Source organism: Melospiza melodia, chromosome 2 (genome assembly GCF_035770615.1).
Source record: "Melospiza melodia melodia isolate bMelMel2 chromosome 2, bMelMel2.pri, whole genome shotgun sequence".
Lineage (NCBI taxonomy): Eukaryota > Metazoa > Chordata > Aves > Passeriformes > Passerellidae > Melospiza > Melospiza melodia.
The window spans coordinates 118573531-118588368 of NC_086195.1; the positions used below are offsets into that span (position 1 = coordinate 118573531).

Below are 14838 nucleotides of genomic sequence, written 5' to 3' on the forward strand. Positions count from 1 at the left end.
CTCCCAGCCTGTGCGTGCACTGACTGTGTGTGATCAGGCAGTGCTTTCAAGGTAACATCTGCATGCAGAGGAAAAAACATCTGTAAGCATTTCTTTAAACATAGTTGTGTAGTTTATTTTCAGCAACCTAAGGGGTGTCCTAAAGACAGGACATCCTGGAAGAAGGCCAATGAGGATGGAAAAATGGAACCTGGATACTACAAATAGGTCTGATCATTAAAGGAGAAAAAAAAAAAAAAAAACAAAAAAAAAAAAAAACAAAAGCAAACCCTGGGGAATCTTGCAGCAGAGGAACAGTCCAGTTCAAGACATCACTCTTTAAAATGTTTATTAAAATCTGCCATATCGTTGCTGGTGCGTCACTGTAACACGAGGAGTCAGATTCTGCTTTGGGAACTGCACAGACTTGAAAATCCAGAGCTGGTCGGCAGAAAGTTCAGCGAAACTACGCTTGAGCATTTAAAGGTTTATGGAAAGTCACAAAAGCTACCAAGGTGTAACACAGATTAACTTTACCCCTCTAACCTATTGCATCAAGCCACAGGCCCACAGAAGGAGAAATATCTTCAACTCCAAACAAGCACACTCACAAATGTGGGCTTAGAACTCTTCACACAAATAAATTCTGTAGTTCATTTGATTTCTTCCAGTCAGATTTACTACTAGATGGAAGCATTTCTTCTTTGCTGTTTAGTGTCAAGGTTCAAGCAGCATAGAAATTCTGTGGGATCCCTTTCACACCCAGGCCTGTTATCTGTTTTAAAAAATTAAAAATTAAAAGATAAAAGAAAGGAAACAGATAATATAATGAAAACATTCAAACATTGTAGAGCAAATGCCATAGCAGCAGACTACTATGTGGAGGGTCCCCTGCTTCAAGAGGAGCCCAAAAGGAGTCACGACTTGGAGTTCTTCCAAACTCCTTAAAATCACTAAGATTATCAAGCACTACTCAATAATTTTGCTAATTGAAATGTTATCTGTGGCCTTTGTATGTAGTCCTTGTCTTCAAAACAATTCATAGTAATTTTTAACATGCTTTGCCCATGCAAGACAAATGTGAGTTTGGAAAACACCAATTCCCTTGTGGAACTGGAGAACCCAAGAACAAAACCAAAAAGATGCTTATTTAATCCTCCTGTGGGCTTCTAAACTGCGATGCTTGAATATATCAGTTCTCAGCCATGAGATATCTGCTCTAAGCCCTGCTTTTCAACAGGAGTGTCCCAGATCCCAGAAAAGATTTCCATCCCTCCTGTAACATGTCTTCATCTTGTGGCCAAACTGATAAAAGTTTGGTCTGGGTTGATGGCAATTGCTGAGTAAGAACTGCATTTTATTCTCCTGATATCCTTTTTGCTAATGGAGTGAAAAAAAATGAAGAGAGAAACAAGTTCCAGACTCAAGAGCCCCAGACAAAAATGTTTTCTAAAAAATAGCAATCATTTTTTGTTGGAATCTGAAATGCAGGGAATTCCCAGAACTCTAGGCCTGTAAGGCAAAGCTTAGAATTAAACACAGAATTTGCTTTGAGACCTGAGAAAAGGTTTCCAAACTTTAGCGCTAGAAGTGAGAATGTGGATTTATAGTTTAAAGTAGAGACACATTAAACTAAGTAGAGGAAAGTTTCTAATTTTAAAATACAGTATTATAGATTTGCATATTAAAAAATGATTACCTAAGAAAGCTTACACTGTAACATGAATCCATAAGAAGAAATATTTAAAGATTAAATCAAAAACATAAATATCCTTGTTAACAGTGTTTTATTAATTAATAAATCCTTAGAAGATCTTATAACTAAAAGTCTCATGACCTTCTAAACCATGTGGTGAAGATCTGAACCAAACTCACCCTTTCTACCTATATAGAAGATTAAAAAAATAAATCACATTATCTAAAACAACTCAGAAATCCCATTTCTAACTCATTCAAAATTCCTTCAAATCCTCACATTTTTTAACTGACAAAAAGAAATCCTAAAAGTTTTCAGACTGAGACACAAAATTTTGCCTAGTAAATTTAAACATTTAATTTTTAAAGGAGAAATATGTTCTGTAAGCATTTAGATTTCCTGGCACAATTAAAAACTGAGAAGTAAGAGAATGAAATTTGCAAAAGGGATTAAATTATAGTAAGAGATAAAAGCAATTCCTTGCAGTGTATTACAGAACACACTATCCATATGGCAGATCCATACCCGCTCGCTGCCTCCAGATCTTGACCAGTCAACTTTGGCCAAGCCAGATATCAACACTATAACTTGTAATTTCTCCAAGTCTTCCTTCCAATTGCATGGGCAGTTCTGCAAAAGCAGCTGGGCCTGGCAGGGGGACAAGCCATGCACCTGGAGCAGCTCGTGAGGTGAGTGGGATGAGCAACGGCAGCTGGGGCCACCTCACTCCCAGAACATGAGGCTTGGCGGGTCTGATGTACACAAAGAAAGAAATAAAATCTGCTCACCTTGAAAATCTCTCCTGCATGAGGTTCCTTGGCTAAGGTGGCCTCGTCCAGTCCATCATATGCAGAAGTCACATACATTTCTGAGTAGTCTTTTCCACCAAAGCAGCAAGAGGTGATCCTTGGAGTAGGCAGCCTCACAGTTTGGATTCTTTTTCCTGGGAAAAATGTGCAGTTGTTTTCTAATGTTCATTTTTTAGGAAGCATGTAATTATGAATACTATTAGTACACATGGCACAGATGTGACATTACTCAGAAGGCACCTCCCTTTCAGACAGAGACCACATCCTAAAGGACAGTTTGTGGGGAAACCAAATTATTTCATCTGCCTCATCTCTAACTATTTTTCAGGCTCTCCCCCGCATCTGCGAGGCTTCATTTCCTTTTCTCAAAATAAAGCAGTACTGTGTGTGAGGTCAGGAAGGGCAGGGACACCTGGCTTGGGATGGATGTAGTTCTTTAAAGCATTTTCCATTTAAACATTTCAACACTGAGAAATGTTATATGCAGCATTTTGTGGGACATTTTTTGATAGTGGTACTATTAAGAGGAGTGTGCTGCATTTCATCAGCCGACGATGGGGCAGGGGTACCTCACACTGGAGGCAGCACAGGGAGCTGCACTCTTTACATGATCACAGCCTGAGCCAGCCATGCTCTTGGCAATCCGTGGGGCAGAAATGGGCAATTCTTTTCACCTTATCTCCCCTTCAAACCATTCCCCCTGCTGCCATTCCCCTCACATGTACATGCCCAAACTGGTGGAGGCCTCACCTGTCTCCGGGTCGATGCGAATGACTCTGCCGCCATCAATACAGGCTACCCAGAGCTTCCCTTCTGCGTCTATGCACATCCCGTCAGGCATCTGCTCCTCCTTTTCCAGATGGTACAAAAGCTTGGGGCAGGCTGCAGGGAGAGTTACAAAGCTGATGTTATGTGGGCTGCTACCCATTGTGTATCAGATCCCAGGCTAACCTCTTCCATGCCCTTGCAAACAGCTGCGTTCATTTTCTGTGAGAAAGACGTGCTGCAAAATGTACATCACACCAGCATTTGCAGATGTGTTAAAAGCCTAATCCAGCCTGGCAGAGACAAGTCCCCAGCACAGACATTTCAGTCTGGGATTGTACCAAATTAGTGCTCCTGTTATTTTACCAAGAGAAGAGAACAAAATGCCCCCATCTCTCTTGTTAACCCACCTGCTGCCTGCCACAACACAGCCACTGCAAGTGCAGTAACTTTTCCTGGACCTTTATTGGTCATGTCACATAAATAATTACCTGCATTTAAACATTGGTGATAAGCAATCTCTCCTAGCAAAAGATCAAAAAATTTACTTTTTAATGGCAAACCAAGCAAGTAGTTTTGATTAAACCTGGACACCAGCTCATGGTCAGGGATGCAGTGCAGATATGTTGGCGAGCAGTCAGGTTCATGGAGCAGGGCCCATGGGTCATGGATCACCTGCTCTGACCCACCCAGCACCTTCTGGTCATTTCACTACCCAAGAATAGACAGCTGTGGACATAAAGCCAAGCCTAGGATACTCAAACATGTTACTTTTTTACATTTGCAGGGGGAAATGTTGCATTATATCCTCTTTTGAAATCTTACATCCTAAAATCTGTAGAAAGAGATGTTCTCAACAAAATGAAATCTGAGTGAATGCAATTACTTTGTGTGATTTTCATCTATGATTACCCAAAGTCTGCCCTCTTTAAAGTACAAAGGCAGTACAGACATTTAAATTCCTGTGGAGTATATCAGCTTGATACAGCATGAAAATATTTCAAAGAGTTTTGAAATGAGGTAAGATCCATTTTGCTTATACTTAAATTTAGTTCCTTGAAGATACAATAAAAAATGTTTATCCATAGAATGAATTTAAGTTAAATTTGAAAACATCTTAATTTCAAAAATTTTGTAGGGAAAACTCTGTCACAATGGCAGCTTGATCCTCTGAAAACCTTTCTGTGAAATACATACATGCACGTTCTCCACTTGTATTTATGGAGCTAGTACAATCAAAGGAATTCCAGTAGATGGCACTCAAGAATAAATACCATCCTAAAAGCTCTTTCTCATTCTGCAGTGTAAATGACTTCTTTCTGCAATTCCTTGAACAGGTCTAAGTATGAGCCATGTCTCCAGAAGAAAGAAAGCTGAAACACTGTCAAAAGTTTGTTCACCAAATATGCCTGCTGAGTAAATTTGGGGAATATCACAGTCAGCCAGCTGACAAGCTGTAACCAGAAGATATGAAATCTGTCAAATGAACATGCCCTGCATCTCACAGGCCCAGGTCTTCTGCAGACAGAGCAGTGTCACTAATCATCACCAAATTTTAAACATGTGTACCAATCTTTCCAGTGTGCACATCGTAGCTGAAGGCATGGACAGCGTATGACAGGCTGTCGATGTGGAAGAAGGTCCTGTGGTCCAGGGACCAATCCAGACCATTGGAGATGTCCAGCTGGTCTAGCTGTTTTATTACTGAGTGGTCAGGGAAAAGGGTATAGAGAGCTCCTTGCCGCCTCGCTCGGACTCCTGGTGCCGTCTCTTCAGCCATCGTGCCTGAAATGGAAAAATGGAAGTGGGAGCACTGGTTAGAAACTAGAAGCTTGCTCCTCATGTTTGATCAAAAACCTCCTCTAAGTGTTACCAAGAGGTTCTAGGGTAATTCTTCCTAAAAAGAAAATATTTTTAGGAAGAAAATCTTTCCTGTGAGGGTAGTGAGGTACAGGAACAGGTTGCCAAGAGAAGTTGTGGATATCCCATGCCTTGGAAGTGTTCAAGGCCAGGTTGGATGGAGCTTTGAGTGACCTGATCTAGTGGAAGGTGTCTCTGCCCACAACAGGGAGGTTGGAACTACATGGTCTTAAGGGTCCCTTCCAACCCACATCATTCTATGATTCTACAATTGTGCAATCCTATGGTGAAAGGGACTAATGGGTCACGTCAGATTGATGAGGAAGAGCAAAAGGAGCAGATCAAGGGCAGCTGCCTCCCACAGAGCAGATCCTGGCCAATGAAAGGATGTTCCTACATTGCCATGAGGTTTAAGTCATAGACATCAAAGACCCAACGGACCACCAGGACACGCCCCAGAGGGTTGAGTTTTTGCTCACAGCAGAAGTTGAGATGCAGGCAGGCATCAATCATATGGTTTTTTTTGTTGTTGCTCTTTGTAGGCTACTTTCATAATTTAAACGGGCTGTGACCATTAAAATACAGGTGCACACCATGTGCCTGAGAGCATTGTTCAAACAATTCTTGAACTCTGTTGGGCTTTGTGCCATCACTGCTTCCCTGGGGAGCTTGTTCCAGTGCCTTATCACCCTGTGGGTGAAGACTTTTCACACAATGTACAACCTAAACCTCCTTCTTGCCTTCAGGAGGCTGAGGATCTCCCCCCCATATCCTTGTTTTTCACAGGCTAACCAAGAGAGGCTGCACAAAATGGGTGCAAGCTGCAGCTCATGTTCTGCTCTAGAAGCTGCATCCTTCTCTACATTTCCAGAAAAAATCCCACCTACATAAGCCCTTCACTGGCTTTTCCATGAAGGTAGTTGTTTGAAAAACACCTTCCACCAAGTAGGGGAGTCTTTCTGTCAGACGGCCCCTGTCAGCAGCATCTGTCCTCATCTAGGTCAGAAGGTATAGGGTACCCTGTCCTCCTGCACTGGGCAGTAACCAAGCAGAGCATTCACAAGACAGGCAATAAATAAAAATGCCTTATATAAAATACACTATAATTAGTTTCCCCTTGCTCCAGGGGAAATTCTGCCAGGAACTTACCAGCAAAAAACCTCCCCTTTGGATCCACTTTCCCATCATTGAACCTGTTGTTGGGTTTATCCTGCTCGAGCTCGAGGATGGTGGTGACCTCCTGGGTGTCCCAATCCAGGAAGGCAAACCTGGTCCCCAGGGTGATGACATAGCCCCCACACTGCCGCAGGGCCACTGAGCTGACACGGGCATCTGTGGGGGAGAGGGAGCAGAATATGAAGGGCAGCTCTGGCGCCGTCACTTGGCCCTCACCGAGGGCATCTGGGCTTGACCCGGGACACCCCTGGCCAGGAAAGGCTGAGCTGATGCTGAGATCCTTCTCCCCTGGGATTGTGAGCACATCTCATTGGCTCTGCGTTCCATGGATTTTTCCACCTTCTAGGAGGGCACAGCCATTAGGACTGTACCTTTTCCTCTGCAGGTCCCAAATAAAACATGCATTCCCTCTTAGACTTATCAGGGGCAACATGTGAATTGTCCTCTCCACTCAGCTGGCTTAGGCCACACTGTGCTCAGCAACACATTGTGAGAAGACAGGGAGTGTGGTCCCATGAGAGACCACCAACCTGCAGGACTCCTACCAGGAAGGCTGGATGGGACAGACAGAGTCCCAGGATGAAGCAGTGAGAGTGGACTCTTACCCACAGACACACTCTGCACTTCATTGGTGACCGGGCTCCAGCGGCAAACTTTCTGTGAGTTGATGTCCACGTAGACAAGTGCATTCTCCCTTTCCTCCCAGACTGGGCACTCTCCCATCCGGTTCTTCTCCTTCACAACAGACTCGATTTTGATGGAGGAAGACATGGCCTGAGGGGAAGTTAATAATGGATGTAATTAAAAGCTGTCATGTGAATATTTCCATGCCTACAATGTTGAAAAGCAGAGGTTGTAAATAGCAAAGCACTCCAAATCCCACGACAAAGTAATTTAGGAGGTTCTTATGACATTTCCATGGCCTTATAGCTGGAACTGACCTTGAGGTGCCAAAGCTCCTCCCTACCAAAACTTTCCTAAGCCACAGCTGCTGATGAGGCACCTGTCTCCAGGCACAGGAGTGCTGGCTATGGCCCTAAGCTGGAACCAAGCTGCTGTCTGGGGATCCATGATCCTAAGTGTTCCCTTGACCACAGGGAGGGATCAGAAGGCAGCAGCACCAATGAGTGGTGGATCAATCTTTTTGTGGAAAATCAAGGCTCTGCCCTACTAACACAAGTGAATTGATTTCCTCCACAGGAAGACATTTACACACCCACAGCACCCACTCCACTTTGCCACAGAAGCCACTGCACAACAAATGCCTGTTCCCACACCAGACAATGAGAAAATGCAAATACTGAGGAAAGCTCCTGCCTTTGAAATTCTACTGCTTTGTTTTCCCTCTAAGCATTTTCTCTTCATCAGCCCCCTCAGTGCCCCAACTTCATCTCCAACCAAGTTTTGCCCAATGCCAAGCTCTGGGGTGTGATTACCCCAGCTGCTGCCTGGGGGGCCAAAGCCACCAGTGAAGTTCCCATTCCATATGCCTGCCTCTGCCACAAGTTGTTCATGCTCTGGCTCCCCTGTCCCCATTGCAGCAAGGTGCTTGCAGGGACATCAGTCAATCAGCCACAGCTGGTTGACACCCACACATGGTGCACAACCCATCAGTTTTATGTCCAGTACCCACTGATGTCCTCAAAAACACAGATCCTGTCCCTTCCCTGACCTTGCTGTGGGGTGGGAAGTGAGCAATAAGCTCCACATTGAGCTCTTACAAAAGAAAGGGGCCCACTCAGTGCCTCAGTCACCCCTAATGGAGCCGCCTCCGCTGCTGCACCCACTGGCCTCAGCACATTTTTTCCACAGATTGGGAGATAATTCTTGGGAGGCAGCCAATCCCTGACATAACATCAGTCCCAGGGATTACTGTCTTCAAGTGGGTATTGTTTCCTAGCAGGTGAGCCGGTGATAAGGTGTACAAATAATTAATTAGCATTAATGCACTTCAAAATACATGGGAAGAGCCAGTTAATCACTGTGAGTGGAAATGCCAGGGCTGAGGGACGTGGGATCTTTCCTGCAATGAGTCACATCACCAAGTTTCAAACAACCCATCTATCAAATATATCCTTTTCCCTTCCAAAATACACTGGCCACAAGAGGCTGGGCAGCAAGGTGTTCCACACAGGAAAAGAGCATCTAAAGCATAAATGAAGATACACAGCAAGATGCCAAGTTTTAACCTCCAGAAACCTGTTAAACAGTGCTTGAGCTGGAGGAGTGAGTTTCATTGTGGGTTAAAGCTTTGTGTCATGTGGCTGCCATATGTGGGACCCATGGCTTGGAGACACAATGCTGACTTTATTGTACCATGGCCTGGGAAGCACAGAGCTGTTCTCACCCCTGTGGGAAAACAAGAGCTCGGCAGCAGCCCGGCAGCACTGTGGTTCCTGCAGAGGCAGAAAGGCTCCAGATCTGCAGCAGCCAGTGCGTATTTGTCTTGTCAGCTGTTTCATTCACCCAACCAAGCCTTATTAAACCTTTCTTTTCCCACCAGCTCCTGTTTCATTTACACGCCCCTTGTCCAACTTCTGCAACGCCAAAACAGGGGCCTGGCATGATAAGCTGTGGTGAAATACTGATTCACAGACCCATCCCACATGCCACATGAGGAGTACACAATCACACCACTGCCAGCTGTTTCACAAGGCATAGGCAGGCGAGAAACCATCCTGCCTGCACCAGCTGCCTGCTTCCCCCTCTCCTGTTCCCCCAGCGATGCTGCAGAGACCTGCCCTGTCCCATGGACCCTCAGAGCACACCCACCTTCCCTGAGTGCACATTCAGCCCCAGCATCCCTCCCCTCTGCCACAGAAATAACTCCTGCGTGTCACTCCAGCTGTGGAGGTTCCCATACTGGTGAATATTGTGGCTCAAATCATCCTCACCCCTCCCTGCTTTTAAGAAGAGGGCAATTAGAAGGGAAGGTCTGTGTTTTGCTAGCTGAGGTTTCACTAATTTTTACTAGCAGCTGAAAATGGAGGCTTTTAACAGGAAGGACCATCCAACCCTAACTGGCAGCATTGCCTCCAAAAGAGTCCCCACAAGCTGTGAGGGACTCAGCCCTGTCCTACCCAGTCCCTGTCCCCCCTCTGCTCAGTGCTCTGCTTATTTCCTGCCATGCCCTCCCTGCTGCAAAAGCAAATTTCCCCAGGGAATTATGCAGCAGTAACATTTCACCAAATACAGCATCTCAGAGGGAAAAATGAGGAAATGACCCCCAAAAACCCAGTTCAAAATATCCCAGCATAACCAGTCCCCAAGCATCCTGCCACCTGGACACCTTTATCTGTGGCACCTTGCACCCTGCTTGGTACAGCACTGACCCATCGGAGATGAGCATGCAAGGAAAGATGAGAAATTCCAAGCAAAAATCACCAGATATTTCTGTAATCTCCCAAAGCAAAATCCCTGCAGAAAAAAACAGCACATCCACCCTGCCTATATCCTCTTTCCAACATTTTGTTGGTTTTGCAGCCTCCTGGACTCATGCACAAGGGATGGACAGGTGTCACTGAAACATTTTCCAAGTTAAATTGTTAAACAGTTTTACTGGTAAAAGTTATCAGAATTTGGAGACCATAAGAAAATTTTCCTGTTAGGAATAAAAACTTAATGTAAAAACATCCTCTCTGCTCTAGAAACTAAACCCTCTCTCTGGCAGCCATTTGAAAACAGTCTTTCTAGACCTCTGTCCACATCCCTTTTCAAATCATCTGCACAAAAGTTGGTCATTTCAGTACCCCTAAAAAGATACAGGTAAAATACAAATGAATGACTGACCTTAAAAGTGTTTTTTTGCTGTTTCCTTCCCTCTCTCCCTCCCATGCAAACACACATCATTTCATTGTTAATGTCAAACTGACCCTTCAAATAAGCAGGCAGACAGCTAAAACTTTTAATGTACACTCAAGCAACCATCTGCATAAACCAGAGAATTTTAAGAACCCTTTTCCCCTCAGTCAAGCAGCTGAATATCGTTACCAAGCTGGAGGACACCTATGCGAAACGCTGCAGTTCATCCCACCAACGCACCTGCTGAGGAAAATATTGCCAGCCCTGGCTTGGTGACTCTTTTCCAGCACTGGCCCAATGAAACTGGCTGCTGTTTCCAGCGACGGTTAAAAATGTGCACCAGTTGATGTTATCTGCATGGAGCAGGTAACCCTTTACATTTTGTATTCAGTCAGCAGTCACATGAATGATGAGGCAGGGAGCAAAGCCTTTCTGAATGGTCTGGTTTGCAGTGCCAGCAGCAGGACATGTGATAGAGAAAAATCCTTGCTCAGTATTTTTCTCATGTCGGGAGAGTGTGAGAGGGAAACTGAGGCGTTGCACCATTCAGTTGCCCCAAGGGCTAGCTCAGCCTTCCAAAATTTAGGGTGCTGAAAAGGGAAGGTTAATGAAAGATGCAAGGGAGGGTTTTGTAGTATTCTGATAAAGAAAAACATATTGTTGTGATTAAGGCCTATTATCATCTTTAAGACTTGGCTCCTACTCCCAGCTGTGCCACAAGCTTCCTGTGTGTGTGAAGTCCCAGGGCTCCTCACCTCGAGCACGCAAAGCCTGATCCCACTTTGGAAAAAAGCTCCAAGCTGCTGCCTGTTGCACACACAGGGCAGGACTTTTACCAGGCACTCTCAGCCACTGCCATGGATGCTGCAGGATGGTGATGTCTTGCCTGACTTTTATTTTTCCTCCTCCTTTGGCATTTGCCTTCTTTTTTTGTCTGTGGGAGGCCAAGGTGGGAGGTGCCAAGTGCCTTCTCCCAGCCAGCCCTGCTCAGCAGAGGGAGGGGATGGCAGGGCCAGCAAGGTGGGGACAAGGCAGGCTTGCCATGGGGACAGGGACCAAGCTGGGCACTGAGCCAGAGCGACCACCAGAGTTTTGGTGACAGGGCCACACTCAGCAAGGGCAGAAGCCCCTTGGGAGAAATCAGCCCCAGTCCAGCATGCAGGAGCAATGCATTTCCTTATTCATGAAAGACTTTAATGAACACTGTAATTTGATGTTCAAATGATTCACAGGATGAACACGTTTCCCTGATAAGCAAGCAGACAAGATAGATGTATTATCCTACCATAGTCACCATCAATCCACATTCAGAGATTAAAAAATTACAGCCCTAAGACATAAACAAATTAAAATATTTCTAGGGAAAAAGCCAGGTATATTTCCAAGTCAAACTCCTTCCAAAATCACTGTATTACACACAACGTGATTCTGGGTGCCTTGAGGACCCTTTTGAGCTTTTCTTGGCCCCCAAAGGCTCCAACTCATCTCTGCACAAACCCTCAGTTTCTGCTGTTTTCAAAGGGAGGTTCAAGTATAAAAATATACATGTTTTCCACAGCATTTTCAGCTGGAAGACATATCCAAAAGGAAAATTCTGGCTTATGATAATTTTCACTGAAAATTAATTCTCATCTGAAAAAAAAAAAAAAAACCAACTGAGAAATATAAGTTATCTTGTTTTCTACAAAATATTTCCCAAAGCATTTTCTTTAAATGATTAAAGGATTTTGGAGGAGAAAACCACATTTTCCACACAGCCTTTCACTTCTGGTGACTTGACTTCCCCATCACAGGCTGCAGCTACGTAAAACCAAGTGAGGCAGAGGGACAAAGAATTCACCTTGCTGGCAATGAAAACACCAAACGTGCAGCTGGCTGGGTGAGCAGCTTGAGTGTTGGATCATCAGTGGCACAGGAAGGACAGCAGCTGGGAAAATTATACCAGAACACATCTCTCTAATTTATTCATGTGGCTGCAAATGCTCTGGGGATGCCCCTGCCACATTTTGCACCATCTCTTATTCCTACCCTGACCACCTCTAGGCTACCAACACAGTTACCACATCTGCCACTCTGCCATTTCAACATCCCACATGTCTGCCTTTCCAGAAGCCAGTCCCTTTAGGAAGAGACACATCTCAAAGGTTTTGTGGGTGTTGCTGATGAGTGATGCAGCTCTGCAGCAGCAGGTGCATGTATTTGCTAGCCAGCAGCTTTTCTATTAATTGTTTCCACAACATAAAGAGCCTGGCCCTGCCATGCCCTTTGTTTGTTTCTGATGTTGCTGGGTTGCAAAGCAGAAGTTTCTAGTGAAGTTGGCCAAAGGCAGCAATGCACCCCTGTACCCCTGGCTGACACCCAACCACTTGTCTCCTCCTGGTGTGGCTTCCTCTCTCCCACTGCTTTGGTGTCCTCTGATGCAACTCTTACCCGCTGCTTTTTGTAGTCCCTAGTAGTCCCTAGTTTTTATCAACATAGTCAGGAGAATAACAAGGCATTATCACACCACAAAATGTGGTATTTAAATAGTTGTCTTCTGTTCCCCACAGCCGTGTGCTCAGACAATAACTCAGAATTTGTTCTTGTGGCTTTGCAAATATTTGGTAAATCCATCGCTTCTCTTTTTTACCCCATATCTCTCCAAAATATACTTGTGTTACTTATTCCCCTTGAGGATCCATCCCATCATTCACAGCTCTAGAAACTCAAGTTTGCTTGTTATTTTTTTGTCCTGATCTCTTAAAGTTTTTCTGCACCTTTGCAGCTCTCAGGGGAAGAGCCCCCTCCCTTGTTAACTCTGCCTGTTGTTAACTCTAACAGGCAGAGTTAACAAAGACACAGGCATTAAAAACCCCGGGCAGATACAGGTATGGTTACTCACCCCAGAGACAGCCCACTTGACAGCGTGGTTCAAAAGTGAAACCAAAGCTTATCTTTTCCTGGCTTCACCCTTTTGTAGGAAGGGCCTGGTCCCTCCCTTGTGCTCGAGATGGGAAGAACTGGAGCTCCCCAGGCAGTCAGTGCCGCCTGCTTTTATTCCAGCAGAGCTATTTTGCCAGCAAAGGATTACAAGAGCTTTCTCCAGCTTGGTTGGGAACAACTACGCTTCACCTATTACTATAGATTTTGGTCATGAGGATGAAGAAACCCTTGAGGGCTCAGCAGCTGCTCCTCCTGATACTGCCTTTCCTGTCACTGAGTTCTTGCTCAACCCTAATTGAAATCAGTGCTGATCTTTGATCAAAGAGGTGAGCGCCATTAATAAGCAAGGGATTAAACAAAAGTCAGGAAGCCTTCCTAATTGAGGGAACCGGCAACGGCTCAGCTCCAGTTTGCCAGATCCAGCACCCAGTCATGGGACCTGAGTGAAAATACGCCAGCAGCACCAGTTTGGGCTCCTCAGGGCTGGGGTGCAGGAAGCAGCTCCAGCCCCAGCGCTGAGACGCGCTCCCGGGGCATCTCGGCAGCATTAAAAATGCAACTCTCCTGGCAGAGTTGGCTATTCCTGCTCATGGGAAGCCCACAAAACCTGTGCAGCAAAGAAGAGTAGGTGCTTTTACTGCAGGGGGAGGTGGCATTCATTTGTAAAATGTCTGCAGCAGCTTATTTTACCTGCCTGTGCTCTCACACTCACAAAGCACAAAGAAACGAGTTGCTCAGACATTTGCCCAGTGCCACCCATGCACAGCATGGAGGAAGAGGGGCTCCAGCAGCCATGTCCTCCTCCCTGTGGCTCACAGGTGCCTCCTAGCCAACTCTGATAAACTAATCTTTGACCCATTTTTTCATGCCTGTACAAGCTATTGCTCTTACTTTTCTAATGCAACAACAACATAAAAAAAGCTTGGCTTGTTTTTTTCTGTTGTGCTGGCAATCACCCTACTGCCAGATGGTGTGAGAGTGAGCACAGGTACAAAACCTCAACAGCAATGGCAGAGGAAGCTTATCTGTGTTTATGTCCACTTATTTTCTGCTGCATCTCTGGATCTCCACTAGTGATCAACCACAGCAGCCCAACAGCATGGTTCCAGAGTTACAGGTATCACCAGGTTTGTGACTTTAGTGAGATCAGAGCCCTAAATTTGCTACATTTACCATCTCTCTTAACTCAAGCTTTCTCAATACTGTGCTTTGAGTAGACTTTAGATTGTGCCTTTAGATTGCCTTGTAGCACAAAATAAATGAAGGATGTGGACACTCCAAAGAACAAGGCCCAGCTTCCTTTACTGCCTCTCATGCTCATCCACACTGAAGAGCAGCTGCTTAAATCTTTTTTTTTCAGCTGCCAGGACAGATCCCTGCATGATTTAAAGAGGGGAAACAGTAATGTGTACAAAATAATCTTTGAACCCTTGGATCAAAGCAGCACTGAGGCCTTGGTGGGCAGCTGAGTCACCCACTGCACACTCGAGGGCACAGCCAACAGAAGATGATCCATCAGAAACTAAGTGCAACAAGCCTGCAGAAATGGCAAACCATTATGTGCGGATTCTTGGAGCTACCTGGAGAGAAAATGCACTGCCCTGCCACAGGCTCACTTGGCAGTCACTTGGTGGGTGACCCTCACACAGCAGGATGGGGACACACAGCTATTCCACCTGCAGATGGAGGTGCACTAACATGGGAACCTGTAACATTCCAAGAGCAAAATTCTGCAGAATGAAATCCAACTGAGATACATCACAGCGGTTGCAGCACATACAGGCCTGAAGTTAAAGGCAAAAATGCAATCCAGTGAGTAAGTTTTCATTC

General features: G+C 45.2%; 1 protein-coding gene across 2 annotated transcripts; it reads right to left on the bottom strand.

Annotated features, from left to right (window-relative positions):
- Nucleotides 1-311: 311 nt before the first annotated feature.
- Nucleotides 312-13061, bottom strand: LOC134415225 (regucalcin-like). Of its 2 annotated transcripts, none has more exons than XM_063150514.1 (7): nt 12968-13061; nt 6891-7059; nt 6259-6441; nt 4819-5034; nt 3235-3366; nt 2464-2618; nt 312-754 (listed from the first exon to the last, which is right to left on the bottom strand). In XM_063150514.1, exons 2-7 carry the CDS (start codon nt 7054-7056, stop codon nt 704-706), a joined length of 903 nt encoding a protein of 300 aa, XP_063006584.1. In that variant the 5' UTR covers nt 7057-7059; nt 12968-13061; the 3' UTR covers nt 312-703. The 2 variants fall into 2 exon arrangements, with proteins under 2 accessions (XP_063006584.1, XP_063006585.1); XM_063150515.1 differs by lacking the exon at nt 12968-13061 and adding an exon at nt 10327-10470.
- Nucleotides 13062-14838: the final 1777 nt, after the last annotated feature.

Bases quoted from the DNA above. Each gene is read 5' to 3' on its own strand.
- LOC134415225 (XM_063150514.1), bottom strand. From the start codon at position 7,056: ATGTCTTCCTCCATCAAAATCGAGTCTGTTGTGAAGGAGAAGAACCGG. The intron at 3,367-4,818 runs GTACACATGTTT...CTCTCCCTGCAG, and splicing joins TGTGCACACTGGAAAGATTG to CCTGCCCCAAGCTTTTGTAC. The intron at 755-2,463 runs GTGAGCAGATTT...TTTTTAAAACAG, and splicing joins ATGCAGGAGAGATTTTCAAG to ATAACAGGCCTGGGTGTGAA.